Source organism: Toxoplasma gondii, chromosome VI (assembly GCF_000006565.2).
Source record: "Toxoplasma gondii ME49 chromosome VI, whole genome shotgun sequence".
NCBI classification, from domain to species: domain Eukaryota; phylum Apicomplexa; class Conoidasida; order Eucoccidiorida; family Sarcocystidae; genus Toxoplasma; species Toxoplasma gondii.
In genome coordinates, this window is record NC_031473.1 from 1,474,207 (window position 1) to 1,490,902 (window position 16,696).

The window sequence follows — 16,696 nt, forward strand, 5'->3', positions numbered from 1 at the left end:
TTTGCATCGAAGGATCGAAGTTTTTCAGGTCTGCTTCTTCCGCGCATGTTTTCTCCGATCTTCTTCTCCCTTGGATCTGCGCTTTTCCTCCTTCGTCGGAAGAAAAGGGGAGGTGACAGCGGCGAAAACTTTGTGTGCGTGTCTCTTTGAGAGAGCGCATGCAGTGCGAGGAGTCGAGGCTCAAGAGCGGCGTCTTGTGAGGCTCAACGAAAAGCGAGGCTTTCTCTAGATAAAGAGAATTGCCAAAGTTGAGGTTTCTCCGGAACACAGCGACGCATGCGTCTGCTGCAGTTCCGCCACACTCTCTTTTGCCTTTCCTCCTCTCATCCGTTTCCATCGGTTTTGTCTCTTCTCTGCCTCGGCTCTCTGAGTCCCCTTTTTAAAAATTGGTTTCCTCCTCTCTTCCTCTTCGGCTTTTTTTTTCTTCCTCCTCTCCTCGTCCGCTGTGTTTGCTTCTCCCTTCCTTCGCCGTCTCCACTTCCCTGTCTTCTCTGCCGCTTCTCCTTCGCATCCTCTTCGTTCGTTGTTCCTTCCCTTCCCTGCCCGAGTCTGTTCTCTCACCTCTCTGTTTCGACATTTTATTTTTCAGTATTATTTTCCCTTCCGAAAGATGGCTTCGGCCGAGGCCTTGCCGGTGGTGGTGACTCTGGGGACCTACGATGGCGGACTTATGGGCTACACAGTCCAGCCTGTCTCTCCGGAGGGAAAGGGAGACTACTCTCGACAGACTCAGTCTTCAGAGCGGCTCAAACTCACTTTCGCTGTGAACGCACATGTCGTAAGTTATCCAAGAACCGCCTCATGCTGCCAGAAGTTCAGACGCAACTCCCCCTCACTGCGTACATCTTACTGGTCGAGTCGGCTGCTCCTGCGGTCTCCCTGCCTCTCTCTGTCTGTGCCTCGATCTGCAAAGAGCAATACGTGACTATCAGTCGATGGATTCGTCTGCGTCGATCAGCCGCTTTCGCTCTGTGTCGATGCATGCCTCTTTATGTAACCCCTGCATATACATACATATATATAGATATATGTATATATATATATATATACATTTATATATATATATATATATATGTGTGTATGTATGTGCATCTCAGGATATGCGTACGTCTGCATGCATGTATCTCTTCGTCACGGTAGAGAGCGACAGTGGCTCTCCATGTACGTCTTCTGCGCATGCAGCAGATTGCTTGGGTGTGAATTGACGCGCAAAAGATAAAGTCGAGCGGGAGTGTAGAGTTTGAGACTGCTTGTCGTCTTCGAACGACAAGAAGGGATCCTCTGACTTTTTTCGCAAAGGTTCCGCGAACTCCTGCGTTCGTTTTTTTTTTCTCCGTTTCGCTTGACGAGGCGAGTGCCCCGCATGCAGTGCGAGCGGCGCTGTGGTGTATGTACACGAAGGCCAGATATTCTTTTGTGTTTGTCCGCAGGGATGCGTCAAGGCAATTGCCAGCTCACCCAGCCTTCTCCTCACAGGCAGCACCGACGAGAGCATTCGGTGAGTTGTTGCCAGTCAATTTGCGTGTATGTCCATTTAACCAAGTCTCGTTCCTCTTGGCGAACATCTAAAAGCGCGGAGTTCGTACTCCACGTTGAACAGATCTGAGTGATTCCCGGTGCTTTCGGAATCTACTGAAGAGGAGGTACCCTGCAACGCTCTGCCTCTCGAGTTCTCAGTGATTTCTTTTCTTCTCTCTGCTTGCCGGCGATCTCGTCTGCCTTCCTCCCATGTCGGTGGTTACACCGCTTTTCCTTTTGCGTCGTATGTCTCTCTTTTTTTTTTCTCTGCACTTTACCTGTGCTTCCTCTCGCATTTGCTTCGGCGGTCTCCCTCTGTCTTGATCGTTTTCGCTTCTCCATGTTCTGTCTGTCTCTGCCTCTCTCTCCTTTCTCTTTGTTGTTTCTCCATTTGTGCCGCTCGCTTCTCCTCCATCCCCACAGCGTCGCTGGCGCATCTCTCTCTCCTCGCTCGTTTCCTGTCTTCACTGTTCGCGCTCCCTCGCCTTCTGTCTCTCTGCCTCTGTCGCTTCCCTCCCTCTCTCCCCCGTACCTCTCTGTCGTCTTTCGATCGTTTTCTCGGGAGTCGCGTTCACCTGTCGTCTCTGTGGGCCTTCCTCGCTTCGCTTGCGCTCCGGGGCGCTTCAGGGGAGTTCGCGTTCCATCTCAGTGGGCATGCTGCTGTCGTCGTGCATCTGGCGCGTTCCAGGATCTACAGTCTCGAGTCTCGCCGCGAGATCGGTGTCTTGACGTCTCCCTCCGGAGGCACCGTGAACTGCTTGTCTCTCGTCGGCAACGCGTTCTTGCTTTCCGGAGACACCCGCGGCCGCGTCCGGCTCTGGCGCGGCTCTTCCTGGGAGATGCTCAGGTCGCTCGACACAACGAAGGCAACGCCGCCGCAGAAAGGCAGGAAAAGCTCTGCGAAGCGCCTCGGCCGCGCGCGCGACGCATCTGCAGACGACAGCGAGGAAGAAGAGCAAATTCGACAAGGTCGTAAAGGTGTAGAAAGCCTGGCCGTCCACCCTAGCGGCCGCCTCTGTCTCGTCCTCACGGCAGACGGAACTCTGCAGCTGTGGAACCTCCTCACTGCGACCTGTGCTGTACGAACGCCTCTCGCAGGTACAGGCAAAGCAGAAAAAGAACTTCGTAGACCTATCTAGACATAGACAGGTCTATATCTCTATACAATATACATATGTACACATAGAGAGCGAGGAACGCAGAGGCAAAAAGAAGAAAATGGAAGAAAGTGATGGAGGGGAAAGGGGGAGGAACAAGAGACGCACCCGAACAGAAGAAAAAGGACTCGCAGAAACAGTCTTTGATTTAAACCACGATCGTGTAAGAGACATGCGTCCAGATGCTGTGCTTTTTTGCGCATATCAAGCATTTGCTGAAATCACAGTATAAATGTACATACATATATATATATGCATATATATGTAAGGCATATCGATGCAAAACGTTTTATGTTTGAGATGTATGCATATATATACATATATATATATATGTATATATATATATGTATGTTTGTGTGGAGGAACGCGCGTTGGAATCCCCTTGTCTTGTGGCTCTCGATCGGAAGATTGCAGGTGTGTTTTCTGGCCTTTTGTTCCTTTTTCGTTTCAGTTGGAGAACGCGCGGAGAGTGTACGGTGGCCTCCGCAAGCCGCGACGTCGCTTTACGGGAGACTGTCGGCGCGGCGAGTATCGCTCCACAACATCGCAGACTCGAGGACTGCTGCGCTTGAAGTCGAGACGGTGAAAGACGACGAAAAGCAGCGAGAGACAGGCGCGCCCGTCACCTGTAGGCGATCAGACGTTATGCGAGCGACAGGCAACAGAGGAAGCGAGATGCAAGGGAGAGACAAATGGAGAATGGAGGAGAAGGACATGGAGAGAGGAGAGACAGGGCAACCGACGGAGAAGGAGAGGCAGGGCAACCGACGGAGAAGGAGAGGATGGGTGACCGACGGAGGAGAGGCAGGGCAACCGACGGAGAAGGAGAGGATGGGTGACCGACGGAGAACAGGAGGTCGAAAAGAGGAGAATAAGGGCAGGAAGAGATGGCGTTGGAGAGTTTCCCCGAGTTGTCAGGCTTGTCGGTTGCATTTGCTTTGTTTTGACGATCTTCAGGGACATCCTTCTGCTTTGCGAGTGAAGCACTGCTTCTCGTCGGAGACAGCCGAGGGCGCATCTGGGGTGTGCATATACCGAAGTCTCTGCTGAGCGCCGAGCGGCCAGAGGCAGACCAGCCTGCACTGCGGCCCAGTTTCTGTTTCAAAGGAAAGCATGCGTCTCGCATCAAAGGCTTGGAGATTGTCGGCCTTGAGGAGGTCAGTGAGAAAGGAAGGCGCTCGCGAGAGCCGCAGTGCGGAACGGCAAAAACAACTCAAAGAAGACGAAACTGGAGGAAACGAACATCCTCGTGGTGGAGACAAAGTTATTAGAACTGTGAAAGCAGGGAGATTGTGAGGGGAGATCCGAGAGAGAAGGACGGAGATGTTTCGAGAATCCCGCGAGAGAGCAGCGCGAGAGCCTGCGGGAGGAAGGTGGTGAGCGATGCCCAGAGTTGAAAGCAGGAAAACGCCATGTGAAAGAGAGATAAAACGGGCGCGAGGGAGAGGAGCGAGGCGAGATCTCGAGGCAAGACAAACGCGAACGGAGAAAGCCGTTGAGCAAAGGCGAAGGTTGAGAAGAAAACGCAGAGAAAAAGTGAAGCCTTTGACTTTTTTTTTTCAGTCCACAACCCACTGGGGCGGAAAGCAGCCGGGCGTCTCTCTTCAATTTCGTCTTCATCTTGAACGATTTTCGGGATCGTTTCTCTCCGTTGTTTCCTCCCTTTTACAATCCCTCTTCAGGGACACTGTTCGACCTTCGCTTCGTCACTGTTCGACTTATTCTTTGGCGCTCGTATCTCTCTTCTTCTCTCTTTTACGCGTCGCCTCTGGCGTTCGCGGCTCGCTTCTAGGCCGTTTCCTGGTGCCGTCCGCTCTTCGTTCTGCCGGACCTCCGTTTCATTCTCCTCAATCCACTGTCCGCGTCTTTCTCTCTCTCGCAGCTGGGCGCAGACGCGCGAATTTCCTTCGTGAGCGCCGACGCCAGCGGCTGCATGCATCTGTGGTCTTTCAGAGCCCCGGCGCACCCGGCTGCTCGAAAGAAGAAAGAAGGGGAAGACGACCTTCTCATCATTTCCCCTCAAGCGTAAGACCAATGGTTGCCAGAGAAACTCCACAAAAACACGATTCTACACACATACATATATTTATATATCCATATATATATATATATCCATATATATATATATATCCATATATATATATATATATGTATATATGTGTATATATATGCTCATGCACGTATTTACTTGTGTTTGTTGGCGCAGGTCAAGGTATCGATCAGTGTGCGGCCTCTGAGGATGTACATGGCTTCTATCGGGACAAATATATAAACATATACATTACATCTTTTCATGTGAACCACAGTCGAGGTTGTGTCTGTACACGTCTCTTACAATGTACAACCTGACTACGCCCTTCCATCTGCATATATCCATACATAAACGTAAATCTACGGATACGACTGTGTAAGGCATGAATAGCTATATATATGTATATATGTATATATATCGCTATAAGTATGTGCATATACAATCATACACACATATATATATATATATGTATATATATAATTTAAAGAGCAAGTGTGAGGGGCAATGCCATTTTAGGGAGATTGAGTCTGCATCGACAGTGACTGTTTATATTTATTCGGATTTCGTCTTCATCGGCAGTGCGCACAGACTAGCGAGAAGCAGTCTCCCCCTCAGGAGGTTTCTCGCCTTTGAACTTTTCTGCCTGCATGCAGACACATAGAGACTCGCTGTCGGGTGACTTGCCTCTCGAGCAGCTTGACGCCCGCAGCCATCGCGCAGGAAGCCGGCCAAGAACCGCTTTCTTTCCCTGGAGAGAAACCCAAAAGAGACTCTTCACAGACAGAGGCAGGTGAAGACGCAGACGACGAGGACAAAGAAGAAGACGAAGAAGCGGCGGCGGCCGTGAGCAGGCCGACGGAAACTGGCCGAGGCGGGAGAAGCGCTGCCGTACTTTCGGGAAACCGTAAGAAGACGTCGGAAGGAAACAGGGCATCTCTCCTCGAGAAAGAGGGCAGGAAGAGACGTCGAGAGACAACTCCGAGAGGAAAGGGAAGAGCAGAAGAGGGCAAGGCAGCGCAGGATGCTGGCTCCACTTTCAAGGTGAACAGACGAGGAGGCGACGACGAGAGAAAGAAGAAGAAGAAACGACGGTTTCTGGTCGCTGAGAGAACCAAGAAGGACTTGAAACGGTGAGAGGAGTCTTCGCTCTCTGCTGGACTCGGCAGACACAGCTGGTCACGACGAGAAGAAGCAAACAATCGGGGTCTCTGCAACTGCAACGAGCTCGGCCTCATCGTTTTCACGATCTTCAGAGACAGCCAGGACACCATGAAACTCATCTACGCACATGCATCTACATGCTTTTATACTGTGTATTAATGAACATATAATGCATTTATACATGTATATATATATATATATATATATATATATGTATGTGTATATGCATGTGTATGTATGTGTATATGTCTATGTATGGCACAGACGCAGACATGGCTGTGAATGGCCATGCGTTTCAGCGATGTTGCGAGTGAGGCTGAGCGTCGCATCGTCGCGTCTCGTTGGCTTCTCTTTGGCGCGGAAGAGGTTTTTCTGACAGCTCTCGAGACGCGCATTTGAAACAGTGCCAGCAGCTGGGGTTGTGCATGTTTCACACCGCCGCGAGTGCAGCGAAGAAGACTTGAGGATGAGCAGGTCCTTTTTTGTCGGAGCTACGAGACTGCGGTGCCTCTGCAGCAGGAATGCGATGCTGCCTCAGCGGTCACGAAGAGAGAAGACGAGACACGAGCAAAAAAAGACGAAACATGCATGGATACGCGCGTCAAACGATCGACAGAGAAAAACCGCGCAGGAATGGAAAACACAACACCCCGCAAATAACAGAGAAGCCGAACTCTTCCACCAACTCCAACACAGCCATTTATACATATAAGTATATGTATATTAATATATATATTAATATATATATATATATGTTTAATATATATATATTTATATACATTTATATATACATATATGTATTAATATATATATATATTAATATAAATATAAATATTTAAATCCTGGAGAGGCGTGCGCCCTGAGTCGCTGATTTCCGTCAGGGAGAAACGTCTGTTTGTCAAGGGGGAAGACGCGAGACAGCCTCGGACGCCGGTCGGGGGTCGACTGCATGCAGCTGGCAAGAAATCAAAGGAAACCTTAGAGACCGTGGCCTCGGTGGGATGCCATGTGCGTCAGAGGTTGTTCCTTCTGAGCGTCGAACTCGGGGCTGGCTCTCAAGCATTCGAAGATCTCGTTGTGAGTCTTCTCCTTCAGAGTCTCCACAGTCATGCCCTGTTGAAAAACGAAATCAGACGAAACTTCGATCCCAACAATACTCTTGCACCTCACGCGACACCACGAAACGAAACCTCTCCTCGACAGACCTGTCTACTTTTGTCTTCGGCTCCACTTCGGTCTACATCGACTTCCAAGCATCTACCTAGGTCCGTCTGTGTAGCTGCCTCTCTCTGAACGTATCACATGCGTACCTGGAGCTACATCAAAACCTATCCTCACTAACATGCATCTCTATCTACTCATATATATATATATATATATATGCATACATATATAGATAGATAGATATATATAAATATATGTATATGGATGCGTTTGATTTCGGCTATGGATGCAGAGCGGAAAAGATCTTTTTTTCTGTTCTTTCGATGGAACTTGAGGCGGCTGAGGTCCGTTCGGGGAACGGCTAGTGAGCGTCGAGACCGAGTGTCTGGAGAAGCTTTCATTTGCCTCTGTAGTTTTTCGTCCGTGAAGGCAGAGGGTGAGAGGGTGCCTTTCTCGAAGGCCGCCGCCTCGACGCCGCTTACTTGAGCGTGGATGGGTTCCCCGTACTTCACATACGCCGTCCCCGCATCGACCAGCTTGCTGGTCACTGGCCACAGTTTGTGAGTGCCATGAATGCCTGAGGAAGCAAGAAAAGGAGCGAGAACGCGCAACTCTCGACCTTGTGTACGTTGTACGTTTCACCCTCTCGCGCCAGAGTTGAGGAGGCCTGTCGGGGCGCGCCTCGACGGCCAGATGGCGGAACGAAAGAGAGAAGAGAGCGAGCGACATGCAGGCGACTTTGTGTCGCTGGACAGGCTGAGAAACAGCGCTGCTCCTTCTTCAGCGAGGTGAGTGCAGAGAGCGCGTCGCTGCACACAGAAGAGGGAGAGAAGGACAAAGAGTCTTCTTGAGAAGCACAACCTGCGAGGCCGTACCGACGGGGAAGATTTCGACGTCCGGCTGCTCAACCGCAAGGCGGAAAAATCCATCTTTGAAGGGCTGCAGGCGACCGGTGACGCTCCGTGTGCCTTCCGGGAAAACCACCAACGCGCTCCCGGAGTCCAACACCTCGGCGGCTTTCTGAAGAAATGAGGAGAGCCGGAAAAAGGAGACGAATAAAGAAAAACAGCTGAAAGACGAGGAAGGCAGCAACGAAAAAGACAGCGAGGGTGAAGAGATAGAAGACACAGAGAAAGAAGAAAAAAGAGGAGAGAAAGGAGAGGAAGAGACAGAGAAAGAAGAAAAAAGGGGAGAGAAAGGAGAGGAAGAGACAGAGAAAGAAGAAAAAAGAGGAGAGAAAGGAGAGGAAGAGACAGAGAAAGAAGACAAAAGAGGACTCATGGTACGGCCGCAAGAAGAACGACACAGAGAAAGGCAGAGAGCAAGTCCACACACAGGAAAGAACTGAGGAAGACAAGACAATGCCCATTAGGAAGAAGACTGAGGGGAAAAGAAAAACAGGCACCGCCGCTGGTAAAGTAAGTCGTGGACAGCATCGGGCAGAGGACGACTCGGGGACGGAGACACAGGAGAGGGGAACTGCTGTCTCTCAGAGAAGGAACCGAAGAGACACAACAGAAGACGACGCAAAGGTCCAGAACCCAATGACTCATGCAGAGAGAGTGCAACGTCAAGAGAGCACTTCTGAAAAAAGTAAAAACGCGGGAGGAACGCAAAGCAGAGCGAAGTCCACCTTAACCTCCAGTCCCCCCCCCTCCCCCCATCCTCTTCGTTTACTCTGTCTCTCCTTTTGTCTCGTCTTTCCCCACCCTCTTCTCCTTCCCCCTGAGGTGTCATTCCAGGCAGGACGAAAAGCGACCAGAGAAAGCAAAGCAAGAGCCGGGCGAATGCGCAGCCGCTGAACAAAACCTTGGCCGAGATACTGCCGCATGTTCACTTTTTACCTGCATGCAGTCCTTGACGGCGCCGGGAGCAGTTCCCCACCCGCCTCGTTCCTTGGTGAATCTGACGCTGACGTATTCAGCGAGCCAGAGACACCAGCCTGCGATTGGAACTCGGCAGAGAGACTGCTTGATGACAAAGACTGTTGGCCATGGAAAGATGACAGAAGTCACCACCCAGGGATCTGCACACAGTCAATGCGCAGTGAAGAGACAAAAAGACGTTCAGAGTTGCTCATGCTGTGAACCAAAGTCGCTGGACAAGTCGTTTCCGAACAAGAGAGAAGCGAGGAGAGACGTACGTCGCGAACCACAGGGGGAACGGACAGACATTTCCAGAAAGGAGACAAGAAAGACGAGACAAATGCCCTTTCATCTGACGTCTCGGCGCAGGTGCATCGTTTCTGGTCTCTGGGAACACAACGGAAGGTGTGACGGAAGACAAAAAAAACCTGCGGAGAGGCGAAAGAAGAGAGTTTTGCAGAAGAGAAAGCGACGACTCTGGTGCTCATGTAACCAGCCTCTGGCCTGCTCGACTTCGCGGTGTCTGCGGCAATTTGGTCATGTCGGCTGTTCAGGCAGGGACAGAAGAAGAGAGCAGCGGAGAAGAAGACGAAGAACTCAGACTCAGAGGCTGAGGAATGTGAAGAAAAAGAAGAAAGACGAGACAAAAGAAGAGCTCTGTCGGGAGCAACCCAATGAAAACAAAAGCAGGAACAAGAAGTCAAATGAGAAGTGGAAGATGCGCCTTACCGCAACCGCTCGCGTGGTTGCACATGATGATGGTTCGACGGGGGTGGTAATTCCTGGGCGGGCGGTTGAGGAATTTGACTCTCCAGAAAGGCAGACAGAACATGGCTGTGAAAAGCAGACACCACAGATTCCGGCAACAAACACGGAACGCAGATGATGCGACCTCCGACCGGCGTCCACCCAAGAAAAACTTGCTTGAATTCGAAGAAGAACGTCCAGTCGATAAAGTCTTGGATGCCGAAACCTTGTGGAAAGACCAGGACGACAGCGGCAAATGGCAGACAGGCACTGGAAGGTTGACTGGGGAACTCAAGTCAGACACAGGGAAGAAAAGCAGTTCACAACTCGCGCAGACTGCAGCTGTTCCGCGCTGTATTCTTGTAAGATCAGTTGTCACACAAAATTCGGAGCGGCACTGCGGCGGCGCGACGGCGACGCCTTGGCGCAAATGTTCCTTAGACGCGACCGATTGCTCTTCTCGTCTTTGGTGGTGATTCCCCGGCGCAACTGTCTCGGTCTGCGTCTTCACAGGGGAAGGCTCTTGCCACAAGCGAGGATCGAGCAACAGCGACCGCGTTCATACAGACGCGTCCGGAGGAAGACCAAGAAAAGTCTTCGGCCGAGAACAAAGAGAATGCAGAGACAGAGAAGGAAAAAAGCTGAACCTTGAACAGAGGAGACTCACCCATTTCCATGTACGCCTGGAATGTGAAGCTCAAAACGCGGCGGCGGAGGCCTTTGATCGTCAACATCAAGGGCAGGAGAACGACGAGCTCGGCCAATTCAGTGAGGAAGGCCAGCAGAAAGAAAACGGAGACGACCAGGTAGAAGTAAATGGTCATCAAGACTCGCAGCGGCGTGGACGCCATCTTGCCACCGTGAGAGGACACCGGGGCAAAGCGGAGGCTAGTCAAACTTGTCAGAAGCCTCTTTTCGGCTTCCCAGAGAACCGGCAGCTCTCGGTGAACTGAGGCGAGAGGACAGTCTGTCCAAGAATGCAGGAATTTGCGTCAGGGGCGGCAAAATCCGACGGAAAAAACCAAGAGACCCGCGAAGCGAGTGGTGGCGCAGCGACCGTCAAAGGGAGCGGTGACTAAACCAGACGGAGCGTCGAAGCAGCAAAGGACGAACGGTGCGGAAGGTTTTCTTGCCAAACTCTGCGTCACGAGCTGGCAGGAATTGCCAACCCTCAAACTGGCGAGACGGGAAGAACCTCTGCGAGACGACGGGTGACCTCGTCGATTCCGCCTCAGAAAACGCGAAACCGATAGTGGTGAGGACGGAGTGTAAGAAGACCGCTTCCAGACAAACGACTCAAAGGCGAAAAAGATTTCCAAGAGGCAACTGGACAGACGGGGGGAAGCGACTTAAAAACCTAAAAAAACTCGCCGGCAAAAACCGATCCGCTGCCTGCGATGGATATAATAGGCGGTTTATCCGAACGCCGTCGCTGCCAGAGGAGATTTGAGAGGTCTGCAGAACAGCTAGAGGACTTTGCGAAGGGGCGCGTATGTGTACTTGAGGAAAAAGGCAGGTGTGTGTCACGGTTTTACCGCAAAAGGGGAGAATTTTCCATTCGAGGCGCCGGATACAATCGCTTGGCATCGTCGGCTTTGCCGGTGCAACCTGCGCGCGAGCGGCGCAGCGCAGTTTCAGAGCTTGCTCGGACATGTTTCCTCTCGCTGGCGCAGCTGCTTCGTCCTGAGTGCATGCAGCGGTCTTGGAAACATTCCAAGATCGGCGCTGTCTTCACTTTGGTTTTTCCCAGGACCGTGGCTTACCAGAACTGCGTTTCGCAGCTCCACGCCTCGAAGTACACAAGGTCTCAGGTCGCAAAACTCTCGCCGGCCCAGCGGACTGTCCTCGCTTGTCTCACCCGCCGCGGTCTCTTCTTGTGGAGGCTTCTGCCGGCGAGTTTTCTTGAAAAAGCCAAGCGACTGCGGACTCTGCAAGACTCCGCGCAAGTCCCGGCGCCCATCTACCTTTCTGGACGGCTGGCTGCACACCGCAAGACTCCGTGACGGAGCGACGTCGGGCGTTTCGCGGTCTGCGCTTGTCGGCAAAACCTTCACGATCCACGTCTGGGGACAGTGGCGAAACGGTTGTTTTTCCGTCTGTCTGAGGCTTGTACTCCCCACTCGCGACCTTTTGTCGGAAACTCGCTTGCGACTTTCGCAGCTGGAAGCTGTGTGTGTGAACCATTCCGTCGCGTTTTCTGCGCAGGCCCCTCGAACCTGGGGACCCCGGCAGACTCCGCCGAAAAACCATCGCACGGCCGTCCTTGCCCTCCTCGCCCGGCAGAATGACCGACGGCAACTACTTTCAGCCGGCGAAGCGCGGCGAACTGCACGAGTTGAAGGAGGAGCTGCACTCGTCGAACAAGGAAAAGAAGAAGGAAGCGGTAAAAAAGGTGATTGCTGCCATGACCGTCGGCAAAGATGTCTCTTCGCTTTTTCCAGACGTTGTCAACTGCATGCAAACCACCAACATGGAGCTGAAGAAGCTCGTGTATCTGTACGTGATCAACTACGCGAAGGCACAGCCGGAGCTCGCCATTCTTGCCATCAATACCTTTCGCAAAGACTCCCTGGACCCCAATCCACTCATCAGGTACGGCCTTCTTTCTACTCTTGGAGTGCGAGTTCTCGACGGAACGCTAAAACGCTATCCTGTTCCTCCATCGCAGCGTTCAGAGTACACTACTTTGCAGGCGCTGCTTTTTGAATTGGGTCGAAACGCATGGCACTGTGAGCACACAGACAGACAGGGACAGGACCGTTGGACGCTGAATTTTTGGTCTGAGTGGCTCCGTCACTCCAACTGCACTTGCCCGTGAAGCGTTCTTGTTTTTTGTCTTTTTCGCTGCCAAGCCTTTCGTCCTTTGCTGGCTGTGTGCGTGCGTGCGTGTATGTCGCCTCTGTCACCCACCAAATCGGATGCTTGCATCTCGCTCGATACGTCCGCTTCCCTTTGACTCTGTGCGTGGAATGCAGAGCACTGGCTGTGAGGACAATGGGCTGCATTCGCCTGGAGGAAATCACTGAGTATCTGGTCGAGCCGCTTCGGAGGAGCTGCAAAGATCCAGACCCCTACGTCCGGAAAACTGCAGCCATCTGTGTGGCGAAACTCTTCAGTGAGTGGAGCATGTCTCTCACGAAACGCATGGCTTTCGCGCGCAGTATCCTGCGGAATTTCGCCGTCCATTTTTTACGATCAAAGCATGCGTTTTCAGACCTAAATAAAAAGCTTCTCGTGTGCGGATGTGGCGACGGGGGTGGATGATGCGTTAAGTTTCGCGACTGGAAACGGACTGTTCCTAAAGACGTTTGATAAGCTTTCTTTCATCTGCGGACATGGAAAGTCTTGGACTCTGCTCGGAGAGCCGCGAGCGCCGTGAGCGTCCGTTCAGAAACCTTCTTGGAACGCCTTGGACAGTGCAATCATTTGCTTCTTCAAACGACTCTGCCGCAGGGCGAGTAGAAGAAAAACTCCAGTCGAGTCCAAAACCTGTCAAGTATCTTTCGCTTCCCAGAGAGGTTTCCAAGCCGGAGAGGCAGTGCGTGCCTGGCGCGCTTCTGGCCGAAGGACCTTTGGAGAAGGAAGGTTCAGAGGGAATTCCTCTTTCCTCACTGTTCGGCGACTGCCTTCTCGCCTCTTCGCGAACGCCGGCAAGGTCGCCTGCTGTGCGTTCGAAGATCTCTGCCGCGTGATGCGGATCCGTCATCCTTCTTGGTCGAGACACTCTGTAGACTGGTGCTCGCCTCGGAATATGCTGTCCGTCGACTCCTCGATCCACTTCTTTCCATTTTCTGACTTTCCACCTGCGCTGCGGGGGCTTGCTTGCAGGCATCCGACCTGACATGGTCGGAGAGGAAGGTTTCATCGAGGAGTTGACGACGATGCTCAGTGACTCGAATCCTGTGGTCGTCGCGAACGCCGTGGCGGCGTTGTCTGAGATTTCAGAGAATTCGGGGAGGAACTACATGAAGAACATTCTCAGTGAGTCTGGATGCGTTTTGAGAAGCCGCCGAGCGCTCCCTCTGCAGGTTGCCGTTTGCACGCTGTGGAAAAAAACGCGGACTTAAGGCGACGGATCTTTCTGCGTGACGACAGAAACGCTCAGGTCGTCGTCGACGGCGTTTCGTCGGGGGGGGATCCTCCTTTGTTGTGCATTTATGGCGTGGAGAGGCGACGGCCGGAACACTTGCAGCTCCAAAAAACAGATCCGCTTTTTTCGCTCGAAAACGGAACGCCCTGGACTGCTGGATCGGCGTCGCCAATGTCGTCCTCCTCCATGTTTGCAGATGCGAAGGAGTCCAACGTCAACAAGCTGCTGGCGGCTCTCAACGAATGCACAGAGTAGGCTTCTTCGTCCGAGAAAGTTCTCGTTTGAAAGTCTGCCGTCTGGCTTCACGGCGGTGTGTGCGGTCGTCTGGGGAAGGTCTTTCTCGAGTCGTTTTTCTCCTGTTCAGGTTGGGGTCCTCGCGCAACGGAAGCGCGTTTTTCGCATTGGCCAGGTCCCGACGTGGAAAAAGATGAAGTTTTGGGGAGAAGATTTCCAGCTGAGAATTAAATTCGTGGAAGATGTTTAGCGGAGTCGTCTGTAGGAGTCTTGTCTGTGTCTCTCTCAGGTGGGGGCAAGTCTTCATTCTTGATGCACTTGCTCAGTTTGAGCCTGAAACGCCGAGAGCTGCGGAGTCCGTTCTCGACCGCGTCACAGCTCGACTCTCTCACGCCAACTCTGCAGGTCGGACGAGACTCTGACCGTTCTGCCACCGCTCTTCTTTCCTCTCTCGTCTTCGTCATCGAGTCCCCTTCCCCATCAAGTCACGGTCTCATACGTACACTCTATATATATATATATACAATGAAATGCATGTGAATGCATCAATACATAGGTGTGCGTACACTTGCGCATTTCCAGGGTACAGAAGTTCCTATATTTTCATTTTGTGTTTGATAATCGGATCTGTTCGAGTCGACCGTTCTGCGGATGGGTGTAAATCGAGCACGGCGGCGTCTCTCTTGTGTTTCGTTTCATCCAGGAGTTGTCGCGTTTCTTGGACGAACAGTTTGGGCGCTGTGCATGGACAAAAGTTCTGAACTGAGGGCAATCGCTTTTCCTTGTGCGGCGTTTTTTCTCCCCCTCCCTCTGTCTGCAGTTGTCCTCTCGGCCATCAAGGTGGTTATGAAGCTCCTGGACAAGTGAGTGCAGCGCAGGATCCTGGCCCGACTTCTTTTTCTGGATTTCTCTGTTTTTGTTTCTTCATGTTCCGTAACACAACTCACGGAGCGACTCCGGGGAGGGTACGCGACGTTCGGTGCGTTCCCTTGCTTTCCTTTTTTCCTTCGCCGTTGTGTCCGTTTCTCTTCGTTCCACTCTGGTGCGTTCGACAGCGGCTGCATGTAATCGCAACCGCGGACGAAGACGCCGTGTATCTTCTCGCTGTCTCTCCCGTTTGACTGCGTCCAGAGTGACGAATCCGGACGTTGTGCGCGCCGTCCATCGAAAGTTATGTCCGCCTCTCGTCACGCTTCTCTCGGCCGAGCCTGAGATTCAGTACGTTGCTCTGCGGAACATCGAGTTGATTGTGCAGAAGCGGCCGAGCATTCTCGCGAGTGAAGTCAAGGTGAGAAGGAAAGCGCGAAAAACTCGAGAAAACACACGAAGGACGGTGACCGCCCGCTGCGAGGCTCGAGACAGGCGCACAAAGAAGAGGCGAGGCGAGTTGCCGGAGTCTTGATGCATGCAGAGAAGCGGAGCTCCTACGTTTGTCATGCGAGAACTGTAGTTTTCCGCGGAAACGCTGTGATCTTTGTTCAGTGGAAACGGATTGTGCCGGTGTTTGTCCCGGTAATAAGAGAGGAAGGAACGCAGGGGCAGGTGGAGAGAGAGGGAAGGAAACCGTTTTGTCCTTCGTTACTGGAGTACGGTGCACAGACGCGTGAGTCAAGACATCTCATCTGGCGTTCCTGATGCGTTTTTCTCGCGGGGAGGTCCTCATCACTCAGCTGGGCTTGGTTGATGTGACTCTTCGAGTACGCGGTGAGCTGTAGAGATGCAAGAAACGTTGGAAGGGGGACTCTTTTTTTCTCCTCAGATGTTCTTCTGCAAGTACAACGATCCGGTCTACGTAAAAATCGAGAAGCTCGACATTCTTGTGCGCCTCGTCTCGGAAAAAAACGTTGACCAAGTAAGACGTGACTCACCCGCGGAATTCCACTTTGTTGAAACTGCCCCAGTCCTCCATGGCGCATCGTGACTCTTTCGTCTTGCGGGTCTCGTCAAGTTCGCTTACACAGATGTAAATCAGCAACGATCGCGTCACTATCCACCTCATTCCAGAATGCTCTTCCATATATATATATATATATATATAGATAGATATAGATATAGATATAGATATGAATATAAATATACATATAATATATATATATATATATATATGTTTTTGAATGGATGTCGGTAGACCTAAATATTCATTTCAGTGGAGATCCCTTTAATGCATATCTGTGTTTAAATGCATATATGTGTACCATATGCCACCTTTAGGGAGACACAAACGGTATGTGAATATGTATATATATATATATATATGTATATGTATATATATATATATATATATGTTTATGTATGTATATATATGTATATGTATATATATATATATGTATATGTATATATATATATATGTATATGTATATATATATATATATATATATGTTTATGTATGTATATGTATGTATATGTATATATATATATATGTATGTATATGTATATACGGTATGTGTGAAGAGATGTGGAAGCATATCAGTGCTTGTTGTTTCTGACGGTGCTGATCTGTGAACGTCAGTGGGTTCGGATGTTTGTGTTTGCAGGTTTTGAGTGAGCTGAAGGAGTACGCGACAGAAGTGGATGTGGACTTTGTGAGGAAAGCAGTCCGCTGCATCGGGCGGTGTGCCATCAAGCTGGACTGCGCGGCCGAGAGATGCGTTGCTGTTCTGCTCGATTTAATTCAAACGAAAGTCAACTATGTGGTACAGGAGGCGATTGTGGCAATCAAAGACATCTT

The 16,696-nt window shown here is 51.2% G+C and overlaps 3 protein-coding genes across 3 annotated transcripts in view; 2 read left to right on the forward strand and 1 right to left on the reverse strand.

Moving 5' to 3' along the window:
* Positions 1–101: 101 nt before the first annotated feature.
* On the forward strand, positions 102–6,567 carry TGME49_240850 (WD domain, G-beta repeat-containing protein). Its single transcript, XM_002366663.2, has 7 exons — positions 102–778; positions 1,431–1,498; positions 2,207–2,616; positions 3,127–3,303; positions 3,633–3,832; positions 4,558–4,700; positions 5,361–6,567. Exons 1-7 carry the CDS (start codon positions 611–613, stop codon positions 5,839–5,841), a joined length of 1,647 nt encoding a protein of 548 aa, XP_002366704.1. The 5' UTR covers positions 102–610; the 3' UTR covers positions 5,842–6,567.
* Positions 6,319–11,192, reverse strand: TGME49_240860 (acyltransferase domain-containing protein). Its single transcript, XM_002366664.2, has 6 exons — positions 10,312–11,192; positions 9,627–9,731; positions 8,877–9,058; positions 7,908–8,052; positions 7,515–7,609; positions 6,319–6,981 (listed from the first exon to the last, which is right to left on the reverse strand). The coding sequence occupies exons 1-6, from the start codon at positions 10,493–10,495 to the stop codon at positions 6,847–6,849; spliced, it is 846 nt and encodes a 281-aa protein (XP_002366705.1). The 5' UTR covers positions 10,496–11,192; the 3' UTR covers positions 6,319–6,846.
* Positions 11,193–11,377: 185 nt separating this feature from the next.
* TGME49_240870 (beta adaptin protein, putative) overlaps positions 11,378–16,696 on the forward strand; it is a 14,700-nt gene continuing 9,381 nt past the window's right edge. Inside the window, exons 1-9 of the mRNA XM_002366665.2 lie at positions 11,378–12,236; positions 12,620–12,759; positions 13,473–13,625; positions 13,931–13,985; positions 14,258–14,373; positions 14,789–14,831; positions 15,100–15,256; positions 15,728–15,820; positions 16,503–16,696. The exon at positions 16,503–16,696 is cut by the window's right edge and continues 3 nt beyond it. Of these exons, the coding sequence (XP_002366706.1) occupies positions 11,929–12,236; positions 12,620–12,759; positions 13,473–13,625; positions 13,931–13,985; positions 14,258–14,373; positions 14,789–14,831; positions 15,100–15,256; positions 15,728–15,820; positions 16,503–16,696 (1,259 nt within the window). The 5' untranslated portion in view covers positions 11,378–11,928. The remainder of the gene's footprint in view (positions 12,237–12,619; positions 12,760–13,472; positions 13,626–13,930; positions 13,986–14,257; positions 14,374–14,788; positions 14,832–15,099; positions 15,257–15,727; positions 15,821–16,502) is intronic.